Source organism: Berghia stephanieae, chromosome 6, assembly GCF_034508935.2.
Source record: "Berghia stephanieae isolate SIO BIC M18660-M18661 chromosome 6, UCSD_Bste_1.3, whole genome shotgun sequence".
NCBI classification, from domain to species: domain Eukaryota; kingdom Metazoa; phylum Mollusca; class Gastropoda; order Nudibranchia; family Aeolidiidae; genus Berghia; species Berghia stephanieae.
Window position 1 is genome coordinate 24,636,343 of NC_088365.1, and position 27,358 is coordinate 24,663,700.

At 34.3% G+C, this 27,358-nt stretch overlaps 2 protein-coding genes across 3 annotated transcripts; one reads left to right on the forward strand and one right to left on the reverse strand.

Annotated features, from left to right (window-relative positions):
* Nucleotides 1-6,821: 6,821 nt before the first annotated feature.
* LOC144974731 (uncharacterized) lies at nt 6,822-11,315 on the reverse strand. 2 transcript variants are annotated; one of them, XM_078917928.1, is made up of 3 exons: nt 11,133-11,315; nt 7,936-8,241; nt 6,822-7,244 (listed from the first exon to the last, which is right to left on the reverse strand). In XM_078917928.1, the coding sequence occupies exons 1-3, from the start codon at nt 11,176-11,178 to the stop codon at nt 7,087-7,089; spliced, it is 510 nt and encodes a 169-aa protein (XP_078774054.1). In that variant the 5' UTR covers nt 11,179-11,315; the 3' UTR covers nt 6,822-7,086. The 2 variants fall into 2 exon arrangements, with proteins under 2 accessions (XP_078774054.1, XP_078774055.1); XM_078917929.1 differs by having other exon boundaries at nt 11,011-11,142.
* Nucleotides 11,316-11,929: 614 nt separating this feature from the next.
* Nucleotides 11,930-26,972, forward strand: LOC144974732 (mitochondrial carnitine/acylcarnitine carrier protein-like). Its single transcript, XM_078917930.1, has 8 exons — nt 11,930-12,186; nt 14,824-14,916; nt 16,418-16,545; nt 17,110-17,200; nt 19,136-19,332; nt 20,738-20,847; nt 22,081-22,205; nt 22,986-26,972. The coding sequence occupies exons 1-8, from the start codon at nt 12,082-12,084 to the stop codon at nt 23,046-23,048; spliced, it is 912 nt and encodes a 303-aa protein (XP_078774056.1). The 5' UTR covers nt 11,930-12,081; the 3' UTR covers nt 23,049-26,972.
* Nucleotides 26,973-27,358: the final 386 nt, after the last annotated feature.

The window sequence follows — 27,358 nt, forward strand, 5'->3', positions numbered from 1 at the left end:
CAAACATTATACTACACCCAGCAGGCATCTATCAAAATCGGAAACTCTACAGGAAATTCCATTCCTATTAAGAAAGGAGTCCGTCAAGGGTGTGTTGCCTCACCAGATCTGTTTAATCTATACCAAGAAACAATCATGAGGGGCATAAATAATATGGAGGGAATAAAAGTGGGAGGTCACAACATAAATAATATAAGATACGCAGACGATACGGTACTCATTGCAACATCAGAAATCCAACTTCAAAAGATTGTTGACAAAGTGGTAGTAGATAGTGAAGCCAAGGGAATGGAAGTGAATATCACCAAAACGGAATGCATGGTAATACAGAAAAACCCTGAAAACAACAACACCTGCAATATAACGATTCACGGCGAGCAACTTACCAACGTAGAAAGTTTTAAATACCTAGGTTCAATAGTGACAACAGATGGAAGATGTAACCGAGACATACGAGCAAGAATAACTCAAGCCAAACAGGCCTTCATGGACCTGGGAAACATTTTGAAAAACAAACAGATGTCGTTCGGGATTAGATTCCGAGTCTTGAAGTGCTACGTGTGGCCAATCTTGTTATACGGATGCGAAAGCTGGACTACAAATGCAGAAACACAAAAGAACATTGAAGCTTTTGAAATGTGGTGCTTGAGAAGGATGCAGAGAATATCGTATACTGCACACAAAACGAACGAAGAGGTGCTAAAACAAACATACCAACAAAGGAAACTAATGCCCTTAATAGTGGATCGACAACTATCCTTTTTCGGACACATAGTAAGGAAAGATAAGAATGAATACCTGGCAAGTTGTGGAAAAATACCTGGTAAACGCGCCCGGGGGAGACAAAGAAAAACACTCATAGACCAACTGAAGGGCTTCACCAGCCTAACAATCCAAGAGCTGTTTGAAAAGGCAAGAGACAGGGAGGAATGGAGAGAGATAATTCATGCAGTATCCGAAGCCTGGACCAGGCATGGAACCTAGAAGAAGAAGAATATGTGAGTGAAATTAAATGTGAGTGAAAATTTACATTATATATTAGCTCTAACTCTAACCACCATTATCGAGCACTTTCGTACCTACAAGTACCCACCAACACTCATAAATATATATATATATATATATATATATATATATATATATATATATATATATATATATATATATATATATATATATATATATATATATATATATATATATATATATATATATATATATAAAACACGTAAATTCGGTACCAAAAGTGTGAAAGTTTTTGTGTCTGCTATTGCACTTCTCCTTGTGTTAGGAGCGCGTAAGTAAAGAGTAAGGTAAAGGGAAATAGACCACAGAGCGTATTCCAGCAGATGTGTCCAGCTTGAGTCCATGGCCTAAATAAAGTTCCACAGGGATGTTTTACACAAGATCCCTTACAAAAAGTTTCTAATATCAGATCGTTTCTAATACTGCTTAACAGCATTCTGCAGCTGCTTATTAGTTTGTTTGTTTTTAAGGGTTTTACGGCGCATGCAACACATAATTTAGGTCATATCAGCGCCAGTAAAAAGGAAGAAAATTAGATAGTGAAAAGATTCTACAATAAAAAGGACTTGAGGAAAAAAAGTAAGACAAATGGGAGTGGTTCAATAGGGAACAGATGTAGATTCAAAGAGCACATCATCAATGTACTTAGTTTGAGATCACTTAAATGTCTGACCCAAACACCAGTACAAGATCCCACTAAGAGGAATACACTCAAATGCTTACATTATACATTCAAAATAACAAACATAACAATACATAACAGAGATATGATTTACAAGGAAAAAAATATCATCTCCCAAAACAATAACTATGCATTTGGCTGTTTCCCTCCCAGCCAAGCACTACGGCCAGGGCCAGGGCAAAACCAAGTCATCTCATTCCAAGACAAAGACAGAAAGCAGATTGGAAAACATATACAGGGGGATAGAAGACACAGTAAGTACCTCCCTGCCCACTATCAGAGACAGCTGTAAGTTAAGGGCCTTTTCAAAATGTAACATAAAATGAAAACACAAGTTAAAAAAAATATAATTGCACACTAGATTCAACATGACAAAGGTTTCATGTGCCAGCTTTTCTTTAGTAACGTTATTCATTTTAACCAAAGAGCACCAATATTTATGCTTCCAAGCACCATAAATTCAGAACTTAGCACTCGAGGCAATAAGCAGTTCTTCAGAGCCACAAGGCTCATGGAGTCGGAGTTTATCCCGGTTTCTATAACGTGAAACGGATAATAGCAATTGCTTGCTATCTAGAATTTTATTTATTTATTTTTGCTCGAGGCAATGGCATGCATTGGGGGTCTCGACAGCTCAGTTGATAGAGCAATCCTTAACCATTCGATGATTTGTTTATTACAGTCTATGAAATCTCTAAGAATGTTGGTTGTACTTCTTGATTTCACGCCATCCCCAATACCCAAACACTGTGACAGGATGATGAAAATATAGGAAACAAACTACCCTCCACCCCAAACAAACGCACGCACACAAACACAAATAATCATGCATAAGATAATATAACTTCAAATAATGTTTTTAAAAAACCCGAAAAAAACCCCACACACAACCCCCCTCCCCCCAAAAACAAAAAACAAAAAACAAAACGAAAGATATGTGTAGCAAGATGGTTATATCTTTTTCTTTTTTTTTTTTTTATGCTTAAAATTCAAGATAAGTGTTCACTTCAAACTCCGGCCTTATAATTATAACCAAAAATTTATAAACAAATCTCAGTCATTTTGATGACCATCACATTGATAAAGGCTCTTTACTCACACCTGAGAAGGTGTAAAATGAGTATCTGGCCGTTAACAGCATTGTCTCTGTCCGAAAAAATTATAATATTGCCTTACAGTACAGGCATCATGTCTTGTCCTCAATGTTAAATGTTGCTGTTGGACAGGGAACCCTTGTAAAGCGCGTTGAGCACGTTTAGTGGATATTGCGCTATATAAAAGCTCAATTTAGGAGAATTTAGGAGATAACGTTAAAATAACAAGAGGACAACAACAAAACAATAACACAAAAGTTTGATGAGGAAAACAAACAAATTCAAAGAGTAAAATTTAGATTGTCTGATAAATTGGATGGATACAACAATAAGATTTTATAGCAATAAACCGCTTTATCATTTATACAGTAGTAAATCAATAATAATAAAAATAATAATAATTTATTTATCTTTTTCTTTCTTGCTTTGTCTGGCACTGTTTCATGCACATCTTTTCAGATCTTCATCATACACCAGCGTCTGCTCCCTGATTAAAACATTTAAAATAGAAAGAAGGCAATGAGGCTAGCGTCTAGCACCATCAACACAATGCAGACAAACTCGTCTATCACTGTAAGTCATTAGCCTTAATGCTGTATCCTAGAATGCGTTTGCTGATCATTGCATACTGTAAGCCATTTGATAAGCTGTTTATCGATAAATGCTGATCTTAAAGAATGCATAGATGTGAGAGATACAACCTGCCACTGAAACTTAACTTATCCCTGGAGCATAACCATAATCATTACTATTATTTTTCGTGAAAATGAATGTAGTTTAACAATGCATACGATTAATACCAGGATCAGAGAATAACTATTTTTTGTTTTGATAATGTTCTTTAAAAACAAACACACACACTCTTATCGGGAATGGAAAAAATAAAATCAAATTGGATATCACATTATAAAAGAAATATGGATCATAATAAATAATATTGTCTACGTTTCAAGAATATTTTCTCCCAGCAAGAAGAAAATAAATTTCGTCTTTGGTTTTAAACCAAAAAAAAAAGACACATACCAAAAACAAACCAAAAGAGAAAAACTAAATTCAAAATCAAAAACAAAACAAATTATAAAAACAAAACCCAAAACAACAACAACAAAGGAACAAACAAATCAGCTGGAATAGAACTAGAATTTGAAAATATTTGATTGAGAAACTTATTGTGCAAATAAATTGCCTGACTGATTCATTGCCTTGTGCGAATTCATTTTCATAAAAAAACCCCAACTAAATTGCTTTTCATTGTAATTGTTATGTGACAAAATTTTGACAACGTTGCACATCATTATTAATGATGATGATGATGATGATAATAGTAATAATAATAATATTAATAATAATAATAATAATAATAATAATAATAATAATAATATAATAATAATAAATAATAATAATAATAATAATAATAATAATAATAATAATAATAAGAAGAAGAAGAAGAAGAAGAAGAAGAAGAAGAAGAAGAAGAAGAAAAAGATGAAAAAAAAAACAGTGGAATAAGAATTACAAGTTTTAAACCTGCATATACAGGTAAAAATGCTGCTTTTTCCATTCAATGACAAATATTTATACATTAGGCTAGTCTTTTTGTCCTGCAAATTCTACAGAGAGCAGAATGGATGGCAGGCTAGGTGCACATGTTTGCAGTCTGATAACCGAACACAATTATGGGCTTGATTTAACATTCTTGCAATGAACGTTATATTGCAATGTTTTTTTTTGAGAATTTCCATTACAACAATGAGCCCATAACGCTTTGCGTTATCAGACCTGTAAATATGTGCACATCGATGGCAGGTATTACATTATAACACAGTAACCAGAATATAATTTAATCAATAAATATCAAAATATATTGCTATAAATATATTCCGTTTAGGAACGATCAAATCACAACACAGAAATTTGTCTTTATACATGGAATGTGTAACGATAGCATAGAGATGATGATGATAATAATAATAATAATAATAATAATAATAATAATAATAATAATAATAATAATAATAATAACAATAGATTATACTTGTATAGTGCATTTTCGAAAATATATAACGCTCAATGTGCTTTACATTGTTGTTAAGAAAAAAACCAAAAAAAACCCCCATAACTTTGTACATCACAACTCGTACGTATTATTAAAAATAACATCTCAGTTGAAAATATTAATTCTCATATTTGATCGTTGATAGAGTCTCAATTTCCTTTAAAACTTGGAGCATTTATATAGCGCATAGCTACTAATCATTCTAAAAGCCCTTTAAAAGGGGCGCCTACTTGCAAACAGCAAAACACTTAACATGTAGGATGGGACAAGACACCTATAAGGCGATATTACAATTTTTTTCTGACAGAGACAACACTGTTAACGACCAGGTACTAATTTACACTTGAGTACGGTGAGAGAATGTGAGTAAAGAGCTTTTTCCAATGAGCTCAACTTTGCACTGCTCAGCAGAGCAGGACTCTAACCCTGGACCTACCTGCCCTGCCTTTCATAAGACCAAATAGCAGCACTAGTTGAAAACATACAGTGATTGTTTTACAAACAATCCTTTGAGTTTTGTCTGTATGTAAAATTCAGCTTGTTCTGGAGCATATCCAAAGATGATATTCGAAATATTGAACAAAATCTTTAACACAATTTCTGATTCCCCCCCCCCCCCCCCCCCCCCACCCCATCCCATTTGAACAGTGTTAAATGTCTAATAGTATAGGAATAAAGAGAAAATATTTGTGCAATGTATTTCTTTAAAAAATTCAATAAAAATATGGAATGACTGAGTTTTATAGTATAAATTAAAAACAACAATAAAAATGAAATCAAGTGATATGACACAACCGAGTAATATCTGTAAAGGTTAAAATAATTAAACAGAAAATCTCACCATATGTAATATTTGTACATATTGCTTCAATAGTCAATCATAAAACAAAAAAAAAAAAAAAACAAGAACAAAAAGAAGAGCGAATTTAGAAAATCACACGACCTAAATTCAGGCAATAAAAATAAATTTCAAAAAGATTTTTTAAATACATTAATTAATTGAATATAACTTTGTCCTTGCTCAGCACACGAAATAGTAATGAATCCAATCAAATTGGGTGTTTGAATTTGCCTTGTCAATCGTTTTAATAAATAGATGTAATTGCCACAGATCCTTAACAATTAATTTTAATAACTAAAATTGAAATGAAAAGAAAGTATGTAATCACTTTGTCATGACTTAAACATACCAATATCAATTTTATTCATGGAATATCAAGATATTATCAAATAATTTAATACCCGACAATGAATGCTTTGTTTACGATATTTGCCCCAGATTATTTATTCACTGACTTATTTTTATGATTACAATGATCAATAAATAATTATATAAAAATTAACTCATGCCGCATTGATCATGTAAAATAAAGAATTTGAACTTTGAAATAGCACCAGGAATGAATAGAAGGGAGCTTTGTGTCTTCAAATATTTCTATTGTGGAGCTTTGGGATCTCAAATCTATTCTTTGTTTATAAATGAAAAAGTTCTGAAATATTTTGTCATGGGAAACACTGGAATGATTTAAGACGTCTGCTACATTGCAAGAGATTACATAGTAGTCAAAATATGTAAATATTGCCAATCATTTCGTTTTTAACATGTAAAAAATATGTAAGCATGCATTTAATGGAGGACCTTAATTAAATTTAATAAAATCAGCTGGAATAACAGTTGTTCATATATGTAAGTCAATACTGTCCAAATTATGAAAGAAACTGTGCAGTAAAAACAGGTTAAAACAATGGTCAAGGGACGTCTAAGCTTTTTACTTTGCTTTAGACGTACCATTGTGGCTGATAATTGGAATGCAACTTAACTATAGGGAGACAACGACAAACGAAAACTAATCAGGAAAAGAAGTTATTCTTTTCATTTCAGCAGTAGTGCTGAGTTAGGGGACTCAAGTTGTCAGCAGATTGTTTATAATAATAACCAAAAAAAAAAAAAGAGGTTAGAGAGAGAGAGAGAGAGAGAGAGAGAGAGAGAGAGAGAGAGAGAGAGAGAGAGAGAGAGAGAGAGAGAGAGAGAGAGAGAGAGAGAGAGAGAGACAACAGTTCAGATAAGTTTGAGTTATCCAATATTCTAGGTCTAAGCTGTTTTTGGTTTAACCTGTTTTTCACTTTGCTTTCTTTCAATTATAAGTTTACAACAGAGGTCATAACACGATTGTCTGGCACATATTACAGACAAAAGAAAACATTACCAAATCAAATGAACAAACTCCTCATGAGGAAGTCTTCTTGTCATGAAAATAAAGAGAAAACACTAGTGCATATGTACCCAATCCCACAAAGATGCCGATAATTACAAAAATCAAAGCAACTTTGGAATGCTTCCGTGACTGCTCAAGATCGCCGATCTGCCAAGCATGGTTTGATTTCACTGCAACAGAATATATTGGTAAATATTATTTTAGCGATGGTAAAAAAAAATAATACAAAACCCCCCAAACAATAAATAGGAGCTTGCCTATTTTTACGCGTGTGTGTGTTTATCTGCATGTGTGCTTGATTTGTCAAGAGCTGTTGAGCACTTTACCAGTGGATAGTAAATATATAAATAAATTATTAATATTATTCTTATCAATATCATTAAAAAAAAAAAAAGACAGTACTGCTATCAGCACACAAGAGACGGCTCTAAGGCTAGAAAAGTCAATCTCAAACATTTTGTAATGCATAAAATGATAGTTCATTGCATCTCTGACCATTGAAAAGCCATATTTTGTAAATATATAATAATATAACCAATGCTAATGTAGTCCTTAGGAGTCGTAAGGCCCATGGAAACTGGAATTTATCACAGTTCTATTATAGCATGAAAGAGACAATAGGAATTGCTTGCTACCCTTTGGATAGGACGTAAGTCTAAAAATCCATAAAGTTGATTTTTTGTTGGGGGAGGGAAAGAGAAGAGGAGGAAGGGGTAATTGCCCTTAAGTGTTCTTTCGAAATACAATTATGTATTTGCAACAACCATTCTCAGATCTGACATTCATTGGTGGCACGTAAACTAAAAGATCAACAAAAGAATTATTGTGACATATATTCCTTCTAATGATTCAACTACTCACCTCCCCAGTGATATCCGAGTAAACCAAAAATAAAATTGCAGGCAAACACCACAAAACATGAAGTAATGACAAAATCTTTGGGTTTTAATTTCTTATTTGGTTTCTGAGCCACAATAGGAGGTGAGTTGACAAAAACTGCCATGGCTTTCTGCCTGTCATATTCGACATTGGCTGAAGGTGTCTGTCCTTCATTTGAAGCTGGCTGTGAACTTATCACAGCTACGCCACTGTTTCTGTTCAAGTCCAAATGGACTTCTCTGTGAGAAATTGTTGCAGGTTCAGACATGATCGTTCTTAAAAAAATATCTGAAAAAAAAAAAAAAGGAAATAAGTTTCAATTCAACTCGTCTCAAAATGTATTTTGTTTGGATTAACCTTATGCTTATATGTGGCTATATGGTCTTGTGGTATGAAACTCGTTTTTGGATTGGAAGGTTTAGGGTTTGAGTCCTGCTCTGAGCAGTGCTTAGTTGAGTCCTTCAAAAAGTCTCTTTACTCACTTTCTCTCACTACACTCAGGTGTAAAATGAGTACTTGGCTGTTAACAGTTTTGCCTCTATCGGAAAAAAAAAAAAAGAAATATTGCCTAACAGAAACAGACGTCATGACTCTAGGACCCCTTGCAAACTGCTTCAAGCATGTTTAGTGTATATTGCGCTATGTAATTGCTGAAGATATGAAATTTTAGATTAAGCTATAATGTTTCTATTAAAACAAATGTCTCAATCGAAGAGAGTGAGTTTTATTTCTTAAATTTCAAAACATTAATTTTTTCTAATTTTGACCATTTTCATTTCAAACTTGATTTATTTCAGCTCGATCATCCAAACATAATAATGCTGTTATGAGAGTATAGGTCACATAGGTGACAGATCTTCTCAAAAAAAAAGGTAATATCCATTAAAACACAAACGATGATGGAATGGGCCTGGACTCTCCATTAGTCCTCACTTAAAGAAGCTAGATCTTTTATATTTTGGGCGGGCTTTCGATCCCCAGTCAAATGTTTAGTATGATTGATTGACAGTGCGTAAGAACTATTTATGATCTTCCAAAACTTTAAATCATTGAACCTAAACGGCAAATAGTATATGAAATATGATATGAGAAAATTATGATTTGTATCTACATTTCATAGCTACTTTCCCCCTCTATTGTAAGGCTGCGGCTATTCGGACTCGAGTCTGAATAGTCTCCCATAGCAGTAAATTTTAAAAAATATTTTAATTATTCATAATTACATAAAATTAATGCAAATCAAAATTACGATCTTAGTACTGTTAACAGGTAGTCTAAACAAAGAATATAATATCCTAATATATTTATTATAATCTTTGGTCTAAACCCGCTTTATTTGACGAGAAAGACACAATCATTGATCAATTGGAAATCCAGATAGAAATTAAAAAGAAAAGAGTTAAAACTCTCCAAGAGTAACAAAAGTTGGTCAAAGTAACTGATATAAATGAAAAGCTTTCTTACGACATAACATGATGTCCAAATAAACTCAGGACAAAAATAAATAATTTAAAAATTACATAATCTGATAGTGTGAGACAGGCAGCAATCCTTCTACAGTCCAAAGTAGGTGTATTAGCTGAGTCAGTGTGATATGGGCAAAACAGAATTTCTTCTGAATTATTTTTCTATTTCTTTATCACTTCCACCCTCTGCCTACGGCCCACATTATGTCGTCCTCCACTCTGCATGCACACGCACATTGGAGTTTGAGTCAGAATAGCCACGGGAGACTATTCATACTCGAGTTCGAATTGCCACTTTGCTATTGTAATTGTAATTTAAAAAGTCCCAATTAAAAAAATGTAATATTATAATCCATTTCAAACATGATCACACTGTAGTTGTAGGTAAAAGTATTAGCTATCTTTTATCATGTCCCATTATTTGATTATTTGAAACGATAAATATCTCATGGTTGTTGATTTAATTTATATTTCCTTTCATGTGACCGAAATAAATGAAAATGTATTTCGTCTATAAATATAGGATCTTTTTTTGGGTGCTTTCTTTTACTTTTAACCATACTGATATAACTTCATCTGCAATTGGTTGATACAAATGGCTCTAAACTTATTGTAGTGTAAGCCATTTCATATGATAATAAACAATTTAAATAATAAATATGTGGCTGTTCATTTTTCTGTGGCAACAAAACATCGGTAACATTAGTCAGCTCAGCAGGGACAACGTTATTCCGAAAGTGCAAGAAAACAAAACTCTTCAGTCAGCCTCTAACTCTAACTCTTCGCATTTTCAAGAGAAAATATATGAATGTCGGATTAGACCCTCTAATTATAAATGTATGGAAAAGTAATGATGACATTAAATCCAAGCTCCAGAGTTTTAAAAAGTGATATAGACAACTGTCAATGGTCAACAGAATGGAATTCGAAAAAAAAAGATCCTCATTGTGTTTTGTTTTTAAGGGTTTTACGGTGCTTGCAAACATTTAGGTCATATCAGTACCAGTAAAATGGAAGAAAATTGGATATTGAAAAGATTCTAGATATACAATAAAAAGGACTTCAGGAAAAAAGTAAGAGTATGAGTGTAAGACAAAGGGGGTTGGTTCAAATAGGGAACAGATGTAGATTCCAAGAGCACACCATCAATGTACTTAAAGATCACTAAATGTCTCACTGATACACCAGCACACGATATCACTAAAAGTAATACAGTCAAATGCTTACATTATACATTCAAAATAACAAACATAACAAAACATAACAACAGAGATATGATTTACAATTTTAAAAAAATCATCTCCCAAAACAATAACTATTTTAATAAATTTGACTGTTTCCACTTCAGCCAAGCACTACGGCCAGGGCAAAACCGAGTAATCTCATTCCAAGACAAAGACAGAAAGCAAATTGGAAAACAGATGTAGGCTAGGGGGATAGAATATACTCAATACGTGCCTCCCTGCCCACTTATGATGGGAGGCCAGGAACCCCACCCAGCGCATTCCTCATTCATCTAAGTCTAAGCTTAGAATACTTCCGTTTTGAGTGTCTCACTGAAAACCAAAAATCTTCACAATTTCTCACGTACCTTCACAGAACAATAAATATTTTATTAAAACATCACCGTAACTGATAATACATTTTGTTTTATATTGTATTTTGTAAGAAATGAGTCATATCAACCAAGTTTGTTGACAGGGTGCTACTCACAACGACAACCTCTTCCTTCTTCCGCTGAGAGCGACCAATTATGCATAGATCAACTAAAGTACTAAAATATTTAAATCACTAGCAACGTTAAAATTATTTTAAAATGACAATTTTTAACAACTTTGTAAAATGAAATATTTTACATTCACTTAATCCTACTTTAAATTGTGCTTTGAATAAATTTAAGTCTATGCGCTTTTAGCGTTAGTTTAATATATGTTGAAAAAATACAATTTGGTCCTTTTTTAGTTTTCTTGGCAATGTCAACACCCACTCAACAACCACACACCAGGGTTGCCAGTTTGGCATTTTAAATGCCAGATTCCAAAAATCTGGCATTTTTGAAAACCGTTTGGCATTAGAAAAATCATTTGGCATTTGGCATTTTCATTTGGCATTTTCTTTTCTTGTATATTATACTTCAAATGACACCTTTTCTTAATTATTTCTAAACGCGTAAAAACAAACATCTTCACATTTCTTTTTCATTCTTAAAATCCAACCGTGGTGTAGTGGTTTAGCACTCCACTTAGTAGTCAGTAGGTAAATAATTACCCCAACAGGAAATTTAGTATAATTCAAAAAAAAAAAAAAAAAAAAAAAAGAAAAAGAAAAGAAAACACGCAAGCCACCAGGATATGATAGTAAATTGTCTATCAAAAGTGAGTAGTTTTCTTAGTGGGGGTGGGAGTCAACAGACTTTGGCATTTTTTTGGAGTGTTTTGGCATTTTTTGAGTCTTCCCCTGGCATGTTGTTGAAAAATAATCTGGCAACCCTGCCACACACGAGACACTTCAATGACTTTGTGGTAACATAGGCGTCCGGTGTGTAGTGTGTAGTGTGTAGAATTCGGCATAAGAGACAAGAGTGACAAGAGACGAAGAGGCGAAAGAGGTTCATCCACATTGAGAGCTTGACCACATAAAAGACTTGACAGAACTTAAGAAAATGTCTAATTCAAAGCCAAAGCCAAGCGCCATTAAAGATTTCATTGCTGGGGGATTTGGAGGAGTATGTACAGTCGTTGCGGGGCACCCCCTGGACACCGTGAAGGTAACAATTTCATTTTTATCAAGAATCTCCAGAGGCACCGGGTGGACTTTGGACTCAAATGACACGATGAGGTTCTTCTGTAAAAGTTGAACTTTATATGAACTTTTATATATTCAAGACATCTGTCTTATCTTGTTATAGTCATCAAGTATTTTCCACTTTTATATCTTTGCTTTACTTTACTGGTCTGTGTCGAAAGGAGACTCGAGAGCTGCACACCCGACTAGGGTGTAGGAATCAGTGGAACACGTCAAGTTAAAATTTAAAGTTTAAGTACACTTCTCTTACTCTTACTCTCCAGTCAGACTTTTATGATGTTCTATCTATTCTTTATAGCTTAATCTTTTCACTTTGAGAAGAGTGGATTCAGACCAAAACTTGCTCTTCTCTTATTTTGTAATATATTACTAATTGCAAAACAACTTATACCAATTTGGATATGAAACATGTTATTTTTGTCATCTTGTGCTCAAATCGAATTAAAATTACATGTCTGAATTAAAATATTTTTAAAATTTTTCCATTTTACGATTCAATAAAATTACTCAAGTATTAGTAAGTATTAGATAATAGATTTAACTTTGAAAAAAAACAAACCCCACCATAAGCAACAAATTTAATGACAATGATGAATTACATACTTAAAGGAAGACAAAGAGATGAAGAATAGATTTATTTCATTGAGTCTAACTACCCATTCGATGCCGCCAGGCAATGAAAATTGGTCAACAAACTACAATTGATTATTTTTTTTTTTTTGTTTGTTTGCAGGTAAATGAAATTGGCAAGCATCAATAACAAATATATGTGTTTGGTGTCAAATTGGTTATGATTATTATAGTGGTAAAGACTTCAAATTTTTAGAAGGGGTTTAATCGACGTGACCTTATTTGCAGGTCTGATAACCCAATTTATAATTTATTATAGGCTCATTGTTGATGTTGTAATGGAAATCTAAAAAAATGACGTAAAATATTGTCCATAACAACAATGTTAAACTAGGTCCATAATTGCGTTCAGATGTCAGACCTGCATATGTGTACATGTCGGGTTAAATGTAATAATAAAGTTATTTACGATATAAGACAATAGCTCTTTTCTAACTTGGAGGAAGAGACCAAGGAGGTGCCACTTATCTTATAGCAGTAAATTGGTTACTGGGTCTCTTTAGAATTGTTGACAGTAAAGGCAATATGTAAAGGAACCGATCATCCTTCCCATGTTACGCTATTGACCCAAATCATTGTCTGTTACAAGCCCCAATGTTTGTTCAGATGAGGAACTCTGATTTATTTTACTTAATGTGTAACTGTAAAATGCTAGAATGCCGACTAAAAGAGGACTTGAATGAAACAAATTAAGGAAGACGTTTTAGGGCACTGCCCTTTGTAAGGAGAACAAACTAAAAACAACAAAGTATGTCATCAGTTTCAGTGTATTCTCTTCTCATTACAATAATTGGAAATAAAAAGAAATATGTAAAACTTAAACTTAAAATTTGTCTTCACATCCAAATATTTCAATCTCTGGTTTTCAGTACATTTTTGAATTAAAACCGCTTCAACCTCGGGCTCTTGGGATATTTATTTTATTTGCCTATGAGTATTCTGTTCAGTTAATCTAGAGGTCTGTAAAATTATGTGTCGTCTGTATTGCTTTGTTTTGTGATTTTTCTTCTTTTTAATAAGTAAAAATTGTTTAAATTTCATATCTAAAAATACATTGAAAATTCATGACACTGTTGTATCTGCTTTTACTCTTTTAGACTGTATTTTGCCGCCACATTGCTGTGTCAGCATTTTATAATTAGCAGTGAATAGCTTGTGTAGTAATTATCATTTTAAATGAATAATTTACACGTTTTTCATCACAGGGTAATATTAGGTTAAAGCTATCATGCTGGATTTTGATGTGTTGGTATTTGATATCGTTAATGGTGTCTATTGCTTATTAGCAGTGTGTTGGGTAAAGGGTCATATATTAGCTTGGGCTGTTGTATTTTAATGGGATTGTCAAGAGATCTACCTTTTTTTTTCTTTTTCAATATTTAAAAAAAAGTAGCAGGTTTCAAAAGTATACCCTTGTGTCATTGATATATATTTATTTATCAGTTCCTTATTCAATCTCTGGTAAAGACATTGGATGGTCTTGTGCCCAGATTCAATAACAGACAGACAAATTACATTTTTAGAAAATCTCTCTGGACTCACATTTAGGCATTCATGGAGCTTGAGAAGTGATGAGTTAGTGTTAAATATTAAGCTTGTATAACATCTTACAAGGATGGGACAATCTCTTTCAATTTATCAAGGATGCCCTTTTTCCAGCTAAAGTTGTAAAACCGGCTTTTTGAGATTTTCTGGCTGACCTTGTACCAGTCAAGTGTGTAGGCTTTGTGGCTATTGTTTCGATATTGTACACAACAATATGCATTGACATAAATTACTTCTCGTTAATGCTAGTATTTTAGCTTGTCCACGTCAGCCAAGTGTGTAGTCTTCATGGCTGTTGTTATGATACTGTAATAAATGACGGCATATAGTATAGTCGGGTGCATATTATAGTCCTGAAAATACTGTGTTATGAATTATGTTTGAAAATATATATATATATTTTTTTTTTTTGGGACCTTCTCAGGTTCGAATCCAGACCATGCCTCTCCCAGCCCCTGGTCAGCCCCCCATGTTCAAGGGAACCTTTGATTGTCTCATGCAGACGGTTCGGAAAGAGGTAAGAAATGATTCACATTTTGTTTTCAAAAGCTACATTGGCTGCTGTGTCCGTGAACATGGTTAGCTCATCTATAAGACGACTGAGTTCGTGGCATTTGTAAATTGTGCGGCTATGTGGTCTAGTGGTATGACACTCGCTTTCGGATCGGAAGGTCCTGGGTTTGATTCTTGCACTTGGCGCATAGTTGAGTCCTTGGAAAAGGCTCTTTACTCTTACCGTACTCATGTGTAAAATGAGTACCTGGCCGTTAACAGTGTTGTCGTTGTCAGAAAAATTGTAATATCGCCTAACAGGTGACATGTCCCGTCCTACGTGTTCAATGTTGCTGTTGACCAGAAACCCCTTGTAAAGTGCATTGAGCACATTTAGTGGATATTGCGCTTTATAAAGTTCAATTTTTTTTATTAAAAAAAAAATCCCAGCTGTGGTCTAGTGGTATAACACTCGCCTTCAGAGAGGTAGTTCTGGACTTTGAATCCTGCTCTCATGGGTGCCAGTTTTCCGGTTCATGCCGGAATTCCGGTTTCGTGATATCTCGAAGTCAAATACCTCCGGTTTCAGTGTTTTGAGTAAAATAATAAGCATCGGTAAAAATTCGAAAATGTGATTCTGCCACCTTTTCAGTGTCATAATTTCATAATGGTATAAAAACGGTGATGAAATAAGAGTAAAGTTTAGGCCGCATTTTCAGTAGGATCATTTTCAGGTTTGGCAAAGTGTCGAGATTTTAGTTTCAGGTTTCAGCACTTCTTCCTGCTGGCACCCATGCCTGCTCTGAGTGACACATAATTGAATCCTTAGAAAAGGCTTTATGCTTTTTATAAAGCAGGACCTACCATTTGGAACTCGCTTCCTTTGTCAGTAAGGCTCACGGGAAGCGTAGAAAAATTTAAGAAAAATCTAAAGACTCATCATTTCCAGAAATTTTTATCCTAGGCATTTTCTTATTGATGAGTAAATTTTACGATTTATTTTTTGATTCTATTTTGTTGAATGTCAATTTCATTTTGTAAAACTTGCATAGTTAGTGTGTGTGACTGTTGTGTGTGTCTATTTGGCTTGGTACAAGTGTGTTTATGGTATGGTTTGACATGTATGTTGTAAAGCGCTTTGAGGCTTCTGCATTTAGCGCTATAAAAGAACACTTTATTATTATTACTCACATTCTCTTACTGTATTCAGGTGTAAAATGAGTACCTGACTGTTAACAGCATTGTCTCTGTCGACATAAAATGTTATATCGTCTGACAAACATCATGTCTCGTCTTACATATTTAGTGTTGCTGTTGGCTAGGGACCCCTTGTAAAGCGCTTTGAGCTTGCTTAATGGATATATTGTTCTATATAAATGCTCTTGATGAATCAAGAGATCTTTACAGATGTGTTTTTGATGGGATTTTGACATATATATTAATATTGCAGCAAGTACCACAGACATGTTTAATGAAGTTAATGATAATTATTATATTAATTTTTTCCTCCCTTCTATTTATTACAGGGATTTTTTGGTCTTTACAAAGGAATGGCAGCCCCTGTTGCGGGAGTTGCTCCAATGTTTGCTGTTTGTTTTCTTGGGTTTGGAATTGGGAAGAGATTGCAACAGAAAGAAGACGACACACCTCTGACGTAAGTTTGTGGGTAAACAATGACACATTTGTATTGTAACCTAATGGACAATCTATAATTGCCTTTAGTTGTGTAGGATCAAGAGACAATATAATCTTTTTAATTGGGGATTTTTCTATTTTAGGGCTCCTGATAGCTCAAGATTTTTTTTCATAGTTTCTGATCCTCCTGTTCACCCAGCAGTGATTGGGTAGCTGGTTCTGTTAGATTCACCAGAAAGAACTTTGCGATAGACTCGTGTCCTATCCAAAGGGCAGCTCCATGGGCCTAATGGCTGTGAAAGACTTTTTCCAATTTTAGATATGCTATTATAATGGAAAGGATGTATTTTAGGTAAAATACACGTTTTATTTTTTCTTGAAACGAGAGTATTTCTCACAAATACAGAATTTTTGTTATTTGCCTGTGACATGTTTGATTACAATGCAATCAATACAAGAAAGTGACTTCTGTGAAAAAATATGTTTTTGACGATGACAATTCGTTTGAGGGTGTAGGGTATTGAAATTGTTTTAGGTAGAGATTTTATTGTTCTATGGGAAATTTTATTTGCATATTTTTCAGATATCCTCAGTTGTTCAAGGCCGGAATGCTTGCTGGTGTTTTTACTACAGTGATCATGACTCCAGGGGAGAGAATCAAATGTTTGTTACAGGTATGACCCATATGAATGCGAATATGCTAGAAAAAAAAAAGATGGTGGACATCTGGTTGAGATAGGCACTTTTCATTGTCTACGAGTGTTTATTTGATAAATGTATTAATTTATTATGGGTTAAGTAAAAGGCAGAATAATCTTTAAAGAACAGTTAAGCAGTTAGATGCATTGAAAGACACGAGAAAGTTGAAAGCAAGGTTGCCAAATTTCCGTATACTTACGGAATTCAGTATATTATAAACCCTCAGTATATTTTCCAATCAGCTTCTAAATGGAAAAAAATAAGTACATAATGTCATTTTACTGGAGTTCAGCACTCAGAAAGGGGTCAGTCTATGTGTTTGTGTAAAAGTTCAGTAAATTTTTGCCTCCTGAATTGGCAACCCTCGTGGAAAGTAGTCAGGATGATTTCGTATGTCTAAATATCTGTTGATTGATGATTGTCTGTTTCCATTGTGGATAAATATCAAGATTTGAAAAAGTGTGCAGAGCTGCCAACTGTCCTGATAAAACCGGAGCTGTCCTAGTTTGACATCTGGGTGGGTTCCTGACCTCCCATTGTATTGTGGGCAGGGAGGCAATTGCTGTGTCTTCTATCCCCCTATGTCTGTTTTGCAACATGTTCTCTGTCTTTGTCTTGGGATGAGATTACATGGTTTTGTCCTGGCCCTAGCTGGGAGAGAAACAGTCGAATGTACAGTTAGAGTTTTGGGAGATGATTTTTTTTTTTGTCTTGTAAATCTTGGGACCTGTGCTTGTGTCTGGATGAGACTTTTAGGTGATCTGTTCCCTATTTAAACCAATTCCCCTTTGTCTTATCTTTTCTTGGGTGCTTTAATTGTAATTCTAGAACTTTTTACTATCCTGTTTTCTTCCTTTTTACTGGTGCTGATATAACTTTAATGTGTTGCAAGCGCTGTAAAACCCTTAAAAACAAAAACAAACAAAATCAGTTTGACATTTGTGAAAGAAAATACTTGGGCCGTTTATGTGTATGGAAATGGCCCTTGCATGTCCCGGGATTATGCTTATTTTGACTAGCAAATTAAAACAAGTATCAGAAAAAGCTCCAAATCTAGATCGTATTATATAATAAATAGTCTGCTGTTTTTGGTCATGTCGGTATTGTGTTTTAGGGTGTTTCATTTTAGCTCTTTGGTGTGTTGGCGCTATGAGTGTGTATGAAACACTGTCAGACAAAGCATGGAGAAAATACCACACAAAAAAAAAGAAAAAACATCCCAAAAAAGCTGACTGGGGATCGAACCTCAAACTTCTTGATTACCCCAGTCAAGACAGGCTGGATTTTTTTGGAATGTTTTTTTTTTGTTTTTTCCTTTTTTTTTTCTGGTATATTTCCCTTTGCTTTGCCTGTCATTGTTTGATACACACTTTTTCAGATCTTTATCTTACACCAGCGCCTTTTCTCAGATTCCTCACGTGAACAAATATCAAACAATATTTTCATTATTCTCATTCTTCATATGATTTATAATTTATTAAATCCTAGTTGGGTAATGTAAATGTTGCTGCTCGAAGAAATAAATAACAATGTGAAATTGAATGTAAGCTTCAATTTAATATACAAAAACAGATAAAATGGACGTTTTGGGTTTCCCCTTTATCAACAAAACAGGATGAATGAAACACTACAGACGAATGAGAAAATGTGGTAGTGGCGTTGTTAAGATGAATAAGATGTTTTTTTGTTTTGTTTTAAAAATTCATCTTAACAAAGCCAATACCACATTATCTCATTCATCTGTTGTGCTTCATTCAACCTGTTTTGTTGATATAGGGGAAACCTGAAACGTCCATTTTTTTCTGTTTTAGCATATTAAATTGAAGCTTACATTCAATTTCACATTGTTATTTAAATCCTGGTTGAGGCAATGAAGGTTTAAAAAAAAATTATTCAATGAATATGGCCAGATTCAACAAGAAGCAAAAGCCAGTGAGAGAAAGTACAAAGGGCCTGTGGACTGTGCCAAGCAGGTTTACAAAGAGGGAGGAATCCGCAGTATTTACCGTGGAACCTGTGCTACTCTGGCCAGAGATGTACCTGCTTCCGGAATGTACTTTATGAGTTATGAATGGATTCAGCGTCTCTTGACACCCGAGGGCCAAAGGTATTTTCCTACTCTTCTTCTTCTTCCTTTTAAGTGGATAACTTCCAATTTTGAGGATTCTACAAACCACGGTGAAATGTGGGCAAGATTGGAGTGACTGACAGGAGGCTCTAACTATAATGTGTTTATTGTACAGGCATGTAGATCTTCGGACAATTGTCGGATTTCCGACTGCACTCTCTCAAATAATTTGAATTGTTTTTTTTTTTTTTAACCTGCTTATTTCTTATAAATGAGTTTGGGAGGGGGGGGGGGGGGGGGGGGGGGCATGACATGATTTTTGTCCTGTTGGTCTATTTTTGCATGTTTGAAAAGTTCCGACAGTTTTTTCACCAGCTATTTACAGGCCTGATAGTAATACAATGTGATTTGATGAAATGAAAGCATTGTATAGACGTTGTCATTCTCTAACTGGATAGCGGGATAAATTGAATTCTTTATTTTTAGCTGATGTTAAGGTTGCCTTTCGGGTATTTCCCTACTAAGCAAGACTGTTCTGTTTCTCATAAGGTTTTGTGGCATTCTCCATGCCAGGTGTAAGTGGGTCTTTTTGTCTCCTTATCACTTACAGCAAAATCGTCACAATATACATTTTTTCTTATTCAGATTTATTTTGTCTTCACAATGATCTTTGTTTGATTAATAAGAACACAAAGTTGTTTTGTAGAGAGATTGTTTGAGATTAAAAATCCATTTTTCTGCTGGGTGAGACTGCCATTTTGGGAAAATACTGAGAATGATTGGTAAGGAGAGAGTTAAGCGCTGTGAGGTTTTTCTCCCATACAATTTTGTTATAAGTATAAGAATTAGTTATTTCTATAGTTATCCAAAGGCAAGTAATGAGATGACTGAAGAGTTACATTTTCAAAACATGCACTTCACCTCTAAATCTTACTCTTTCAGACAAGCAATCTCTTGCTTTTTCTTGTATTGGGGTTGGTAGCCCTGTAACAAAAACAAAAAGAAAATTTGAGCCTTTATATATCGCAATATCCACTAAATGTGCTCAAAGCGCTTAACAAAGGGTCCCTGACCAAAAGCAACATGTAGAACGAGACATGATGCCTGTCAGGCGATATTACAATTTTTTCCGGACAGAGACAATGCTGTTAACGGTCAGGTTCTTATTTTACACCTGATTATGGTGAGAGAATGTGAGTAAAGAGCCTTTTCCAAGGATTCAACTATGCACCGAGCAAGACTCGGACTCAGGATCTTCCGATCCGAAAGCGAGTGTCATACCACTAGACCATATAGCTGCACAAGGGTAGGGACCTTGCATTTAGGTGTAATACAAATTTACTTTCCTTGAAATTTAGATTTTATATTTATTGATTGTGTCCCATCAGCCAAACCAAAATTGTGTTAAGACTCGTTTTCTTTCTTTTTTTCTTCCTTCTTCCAGTCGAGAGGACATGAGTGTTGGTAGAATCATCATTGCTGGTGGTGTAGCTGGTATGTTGAATTGGTCTGTCGCCATCCCTGCTGATGTACTAAAATCAAGATATCAGACAGGTAAACACTCTTTTTGTTGTTGTTGTTGTTCTTCTTCTTCTTCTTATTCATCTTCTTCTTCTTCTTCTTCTTCATCTTCTTCTTCTTCTTCTTCTTCTTCTTCTTCTTCTTCTTCTTCTTCTTCTTCTTCTTCTTCTTCGTCCCCCTCATTTTGTCTTCTTCTTTTTCTTTTTCTTCTTCCTCCTCTTCCTTCTTCATCCTCCTCCTACTTCCTCTTATTCTTTCTTCCTTTGTCCTTTTTTTCTTCTTCTTTCAGGCAAATTGGTTTTCAACCATGCAAGGCATCCTGTCTCTGTGGTTGTTCACCCCATCCAGTCCGCTATGTCTTAACCCTCTCCTTACCAACCATAGGAAAATCGTCACATTCGTTACGATCCAACCAGCTTTTATATCATTCAGATTTCTTTTGTAAATCACACATTTTAAAGAAAAAGGTTTTATTATAGCTATAAAAACGTGACTCTGTGTTGTAGAGTTCATTTTGCTGATCAATATCATGCATCGAATGTATTTGTTGCTTTTCTGTTTGAGTAAGAAAAACATATTTCTGTGTTGGGTTGGTGTGAAATTTTGGGGAAAATGGTCGGTAAGGAAAGGGTTAAGAACACCTTCTCATTGGCATCCTTCTGTTATCCGTGCACTCTCCATGCAAAGCTATTCAATTGAACTGTGTCTTTTTATGTAACCAACCGTGTCTTTTTATGTAACCAAAGTATGACAAATACAGTTCCTTGATATCTGACATGAGCTGGCGATCTTTAGACTCATCTCTCCAAGATGCAGATGTTTACTATTACTTATGGGGATTTAAAAAAATAAAAAATATATATAAATGTCTTGCATGTCTTATAAAAACATAAATACATTATTAATGTTAGTGCCAAATATTTCTCTCCCGTCTCTTTGTTTTTTTTAAAGAAATTTATTTACGTTTTTATTGTTTTTGTGATAGACTCGTGTCCTGTCCAAAGGGTGGCAAGCAGTAGCTATTATCCAATTTCACGCTATAAAAACCGGGATAAATTCCGGCTCCATGGGCCTAATGGCTCTGAAGGACTTTTTTTTCTTTAATTGTTTTTGGTTGTTGGCTGAAGAAAGGTTTTGAGCCCAGACCATTCTTTGTTTGATATTTTGTTCTTTTTTGAAGCTGTTCTATTCATTTTTGTTCATAACGTTTTGTGGTATCTCAGATAATTTGAATTATATTCATGTTTTCTTTCTTTTCACTCACAGCCCCAGAAGGTCGTTATCCCAACGGTATCCGTGATGTCGCCAGACAGATATTGAAGGAGGAGGGCATAATGAGTATGTACAAGGGATTCACCCCTGTCATGCTTAGGGCATTCCCCGCCAATGCTGTAAGTAGTCTTTTAGAACCCTGAGGCTTCTGGAGCCATTATCCAAGTTTTTTTTTTTTTTAGCTTGAAACAGACAGTAGCCATTACTTGCCACCCTTTGGATAGGACACTAGTCTATCTCAAAGTACTTTCTGCCAGTTATTCAATCCTTGTTCGGTGGACAGTGGGGTCAGAAAAAAATCTTGACTTCACCTTGGATCAAACTCGGACCCTTTGTGTGTGAAGCGAGTGTTCTGCCAACTGAGCTTTTGGGACCCCTACGGATGCTGTAAGATATCTCTATTTTGTTGCCATTTCAATTCCTTATAGCTATAGTTCATCTTGATACAATTGCATTGTTTTTATGACTTGACTTGTTAATGCGTTGCTGAGATTTGAGTTTCAGGTTACGGTCCTTCCACAGCGCTGGGACCCATGGATCCGGTTTATTCTTTCCTGAATTTTAGATCTTAACATTTTTTCAAATCACTGTAAATTTTGTTAACTTTACATATAATTGCTACAACTTTTAAAACTCTCTCGTAGTCCGTACACACAAACTACAATTAGTTTCACATACGTAGAGATTTTCAAGAATTGTGTTTTTAAAGATACACAAATAGTTTTCTCTAAAATGCCAAAAATACTGTGGAAGAAAACATACGCCTTTCACAGAGTCAAGAATTTGTTTTGATTAACAAAATTCAATATGTTGGAGAAACTGTTATCTAGAAAAAAATTTTTTTTTCCCCTAACATTAATCTTTTTCCCTGTCTTACTCTCTTTTCTTTTGTATTTCAGGCCTGTTTCCTTGGATATGAAGTGATGATGAAGTTGTTACATTGGGCCGCTCCAGGTTTATGAGAATGTCTCACATTTAGTGTTTGATTTTATATAGTGCAAATGATATTATTCTTTAGAGGGGCCATGACGGAGATGCCACTTTTCCGGAAATTTCCGGAATTCAGGAAGGTGCCCCAGTGCCTCAAAGACAAAATAGTATTTATTCAACTTGTTTCCATATCAACTCTCCAGTATGCCTGTATGTTCCTCTGTTAAGGTGAATAGAAATCTTATTTATTTTTACTACTTTTCAGTAACGTGTGTTTACTTCTTTCTCTCTATTTAGTGATTTTGAAAAAGTTCAGGATATTTCCGCAAAACTGAAGTGGCATCTCTGTTGTGACAGAGTGTATCTCATGTAGAATATCGGCTTATTATTTTAGATGTGACTCTTTACATTTTTTTTAAAGATTTCATTTATTTTCACTTTTTGATATTCGTTTAGATTTTATTGCCGGTGTTGAATCCTTTATGTAAATTGGAATCTTTTGATGTTTATGGTAATTAATTCAGTTTGTTGGTTTCTTATGATTGTATCAAAGATTTGAATAATAATGATAAGGGGAATCGAAGCTTTAAATTACTTCAAGGAGATATATGATTTCGAGGTTTCAGGGTTTCCCCTTTGTCAACAAAACGTGATGAATGAATTACTGAAGTCGATTCATTTTTAGTGTTTCATTCATCGTGTTTTGTTGAAATAGGGGAAACCCGAAACATCCACATCATCTGTTTTTGTGAATTAAATTGAAACTCCTTTTCCGTTTTATTGTTTTTATTTATTTATTGGAGCTTCAAACAGCAACATTTGCATTGTAAAACTTTTGATGCAGCAATGATGTTTTATTTTTACATTTTGATTTTCCAAATAAATTTTGGATGATCTCCTTTGAGAGACTCCCATTTCAAGAAATCTTAGTACAAAATGTAAAATGTCTAAATATTTTGTGAGCTCAATTATTTTGAGAAGCCATTGAAAAGCTTTAAATGATGAGAAGACAAATGCATTTCACACTGGAATGTAGATAAGAGTTAATCATTTAGAAACAACCAACTTGGAGGATTTTAAACTTTCAATGAGATGTGACATCCTGTCCGGTGTGTGTGTTTAAAATCTCAAGATTACAATTTATCATTGACCTTAGGTCAAAGGTTGTGTTAGGATTTTAAATATCTTTTCATGTTTGTTTACTGTAGGTTTTCTGTCATTTTCTTAAAGAACACAGTATATGCTATTTGATTAGCGTTGTATATACTGTGTTTTTAAAAACAACGGCAGTTTTATAGTATTTGTTTACTGTGACATTTACTGTCATTTATTGAAAAGTTCTTGTTTTCCATTTTTGTTTTGATTTCGATCTGTTACACAGGTACCGTGGTGATATTTAATGTAGTTTTGCTTAGTTGTGTCATTAAGCATAGCAATTGAAGCTCATTGGGATGGTGGAATGCCTGATGATTATGACGAGAAATCAAGTGAGTAGGAAAGTGCCAGAGGACAATAGAGAATAACAATTTCGCGGCCATTGGAGGGAGGGGTGGGGCTCGAACTCGCAGTCTTACTGGTATGACAACTCCGCGGCTGGGGAGAGCATGACTCTATCATATGACCTATCCACCATTCCAAAAAAAGTGGTTTCAAACTCTATGTCTATCTTGAGCTGCTTTCTCTCGAAAGAGTCACGCTCTCCCCGGTCAGACGGAGTTGTCGTACCAGTCAGGTTGCAGGTTCGAGCCCCTATCTCCACTGCAGAATTTTTATTCTCTGTTGTCTTCTGGTACTTTCCTACTCACTTCATTTCTTGTTATTATCAAAATTCGTCCCTGCTCCACTCACTCTTATGATTATAGAACACCTTTTTCTGCTATAAAAATAAAAATGATTTTTTATTGTTTTGTTTCAATGACGGCCAGCACCAATTTCCATGCCTTATCAATTGTTGATGATTCTTTTTGCCCGCTTTCTATTTGGCAATTCTCATGATCTTTGTGACATACTTTGTACATATCTGCAGAAAGTAATGTACAAAAATGGATGTAAAAAACCCAGAAGATACTAAATACTGAATGTTTTGGAATTATACCCTTCTTCAGCCGATAACAAAATAAAATCAGTTACAAGGTTATCAATGTTCCGTATATTTACAGAACCTAGTATGTTATAAACCCTCAGAATATTTTCCAATCACCTGCTAAATGGGAAAAAAAAGTAAGTGCATTATGATTTTTTAAACTGGAATTTAGCACTCAGAAAAGGGTCGGCCAATGTGTTTTTGCTAAAAGTTCAGTAAATTTTGGCTTCCTGGATTGGCAGCCCTGCAGTTAAAATTTTAATGCATCACATTAACTCCAGATAGACGTCAAGCCAAAACTTTTCTGCCCTCTATCTGGATTTAAGGTCGTGTATTGATATATTTATGTTTTTTTGGTTATTGGCTGAAGGAGGGCTGTGTGCCCAAAACGTTCCATGTTTGGTGTTATAGTAATTTTTGTACATTACTTTTGACAGTCCAAATCTTCTAGCATTGTAGTATGTACGTACATGTTTACAGAGAAATGTGTATGATTGTTTTATGGAGTATTTTATCAGGTTTGATATTCCTGCATGGCGGACATCAAATCCTTTGTCATTGCTCATGCATTCTTTTTGTATACAACGATTATCAATACTGCATTCTAATTTTAATTTATTCGTAGTTTAAAAATAAAAAAGATTCATAACGGCCAACTTTTTCAAAGCGCTAAAACGGGAAACCCTTACTCACAATAATGTCATGACCCAAAACAACAATACGTCTGGACTATTATAATAATACAATCTAGATTTAGAGCTTTTTCTGTTCCTTGTTTTAATTTGCTGGTCAAAAGAGCATAATTCTTGGACATGCAAGGATCGTTTCTATATATAATATATAAACAGTTCAATTTTATTTTAATAATAAAAAAAGAGATTCTCCAGATTTCCAAATTGGGACAGACCCAATTTTATCAGGACAGTTGTCCGCAATTATGATTCCTTTTAAAATTACAAATTGTTAAAAAATAAAGATAAGAAAATATTAAAAGTGAAATACAAAGTCGCTTTTAAATATTGTTTTTATTTTTATACATTTTGTTTCTGATCTGATATTAATGTTTGTTGATGCAAGATTTATGGTCTTCGAGTAATGTAGAAATTGGATTTGTTTTATCTTATTCGTGTATGGCACAAGATGGATTTGGGTTGAGGCAATAAGACAAACGCTGTGCTCTCTTTGTTGTAGTCCAGCTATGGTAGTGAATGATTCGTTATTTGCTATCAATGTCCTAGGGGATGTGTGCATTTCACACACACTTTATGTACTGATGAAACTAAGCAATATATTGCCTAATGAAATGCTTCAAGCTTGTGTTGAAATCCTGAACATATTTTGCAAGGCGAATTAAAGGCCTCTTTTAGATTTTGTGTCATGTGAACAGGTGAAAGGAATAAAAAAAAGAAAATAATTATAACAACTTCAAAGAAATGAAAATAGGTACCAATGTTTGGGGCTCAAGACCCTTCTTCAGCCAACACAAAAAAAGCAACGAAAACATAAATAAAGTAATTACTTCAAAACCAGAACGATGGTAGAGAAATACTTGGCACATCCTAATGTATTTATGTGTTCATTGTTTTTTGTTGTTGGCTGAAGAAGGGTTTTGAACCCTAAACATTCCGTGTCTGGTATTTTGTTCTTTTTATATTCATTTTTGTTTATTACTTTTTACAGTCCACAGCTTCTACATATGGAAGATATGTACAGGATGTGGAGGGGTGTTGGGGAGTGGATGATGTACGTTTGTCGTCCATAAGTGATAAAAGCTATCCATGTAAATAATGTCCATTTGTATGATGCCTTTCATTTGTGCAATTCAATGGAAGAAAAATTATATGATTGAAGTAAACATCGTTTTTAAAAATTGTTTTTTGATGTTACTGTTTCTTCTTTAATTTTGAATTGATTTCAAATTTGTGTCATATGAGTGGAGGGAGACGGTGTCTGTGTCCTTGTCCTGGAGTGGGGGCATCTGATTTTGCTCTGCCTTGTGTCTTTTGCTGATAGAGAAATGGTCAGACAGGGGCATCTTTTCGTGTGAGATTGCTTTGCGTGTTATTGTTAATATTGTCTATAATTATTTTATAATGTATTATTATTATCGTAGTCTTTGTAAACTCATGGCCTGACACTGACCAACAAATGATGTCAAAAGACAAGTCTTTGGCCACAAAAGAAAACAAATTGTGAGTTGAATTAAACAGTTCAACTTCAACCAATGGGATCACTTGTTTCATTGACCACTATTAAAGA

What these genes read in the sequence shown, in the direction of transcription:
- LOC144974731 (XM_078917928.1), bottom strand. Translation starts at nt 11,178, where the DNA reads ATGCATAATTGGTCGCTCTCAGCGGAAGAAGGAAGAGGTTGTCGTT. An exon ending in AGAAGGAAGAGGTTGTCGTT is followed by an intron (nt 8,242 to 11,132) that starts GTGAGTAGCACC and finishes TTTTTTTTTCAG; the next exon opens with ATATTTTTTTAAGAACGATC. An exon ending in ACTCGGATATCACTGGGGAG is followed by an intron (nt 7,245 to 7,935) that starts GTGAGTAGTTGA and finishes ATTCTGTTGCAG; the next exon opens with TGAAATCAAACCATGCTTGG.
- LOC144974732 (XM_078917930.1), top strand. Translation starts at nt 12,082, where the DNA reads ATGTCTAATTCAAAGCCAAAGCCAAGCGCCATTAAAGATTTCATTGCT. An exon ending in GAATCAAATGTTTGTTACAG is followed by an intron (nt 17,201 to 19,135) that starts GTATGACCCATA and finishes GAATATGGCCAG; the next exon opens with ATTCAACAAGAAGCAAAAGC. An exon ending in GGGCATTCCCCGCCAATGCT is followed by an intron (nt 22,206 to 22,985) that starts GTAAGTAGTCTT and finishes TTTGTATTTCAG; the next exon opens with GCCTGTTTCCTTGGATATGA.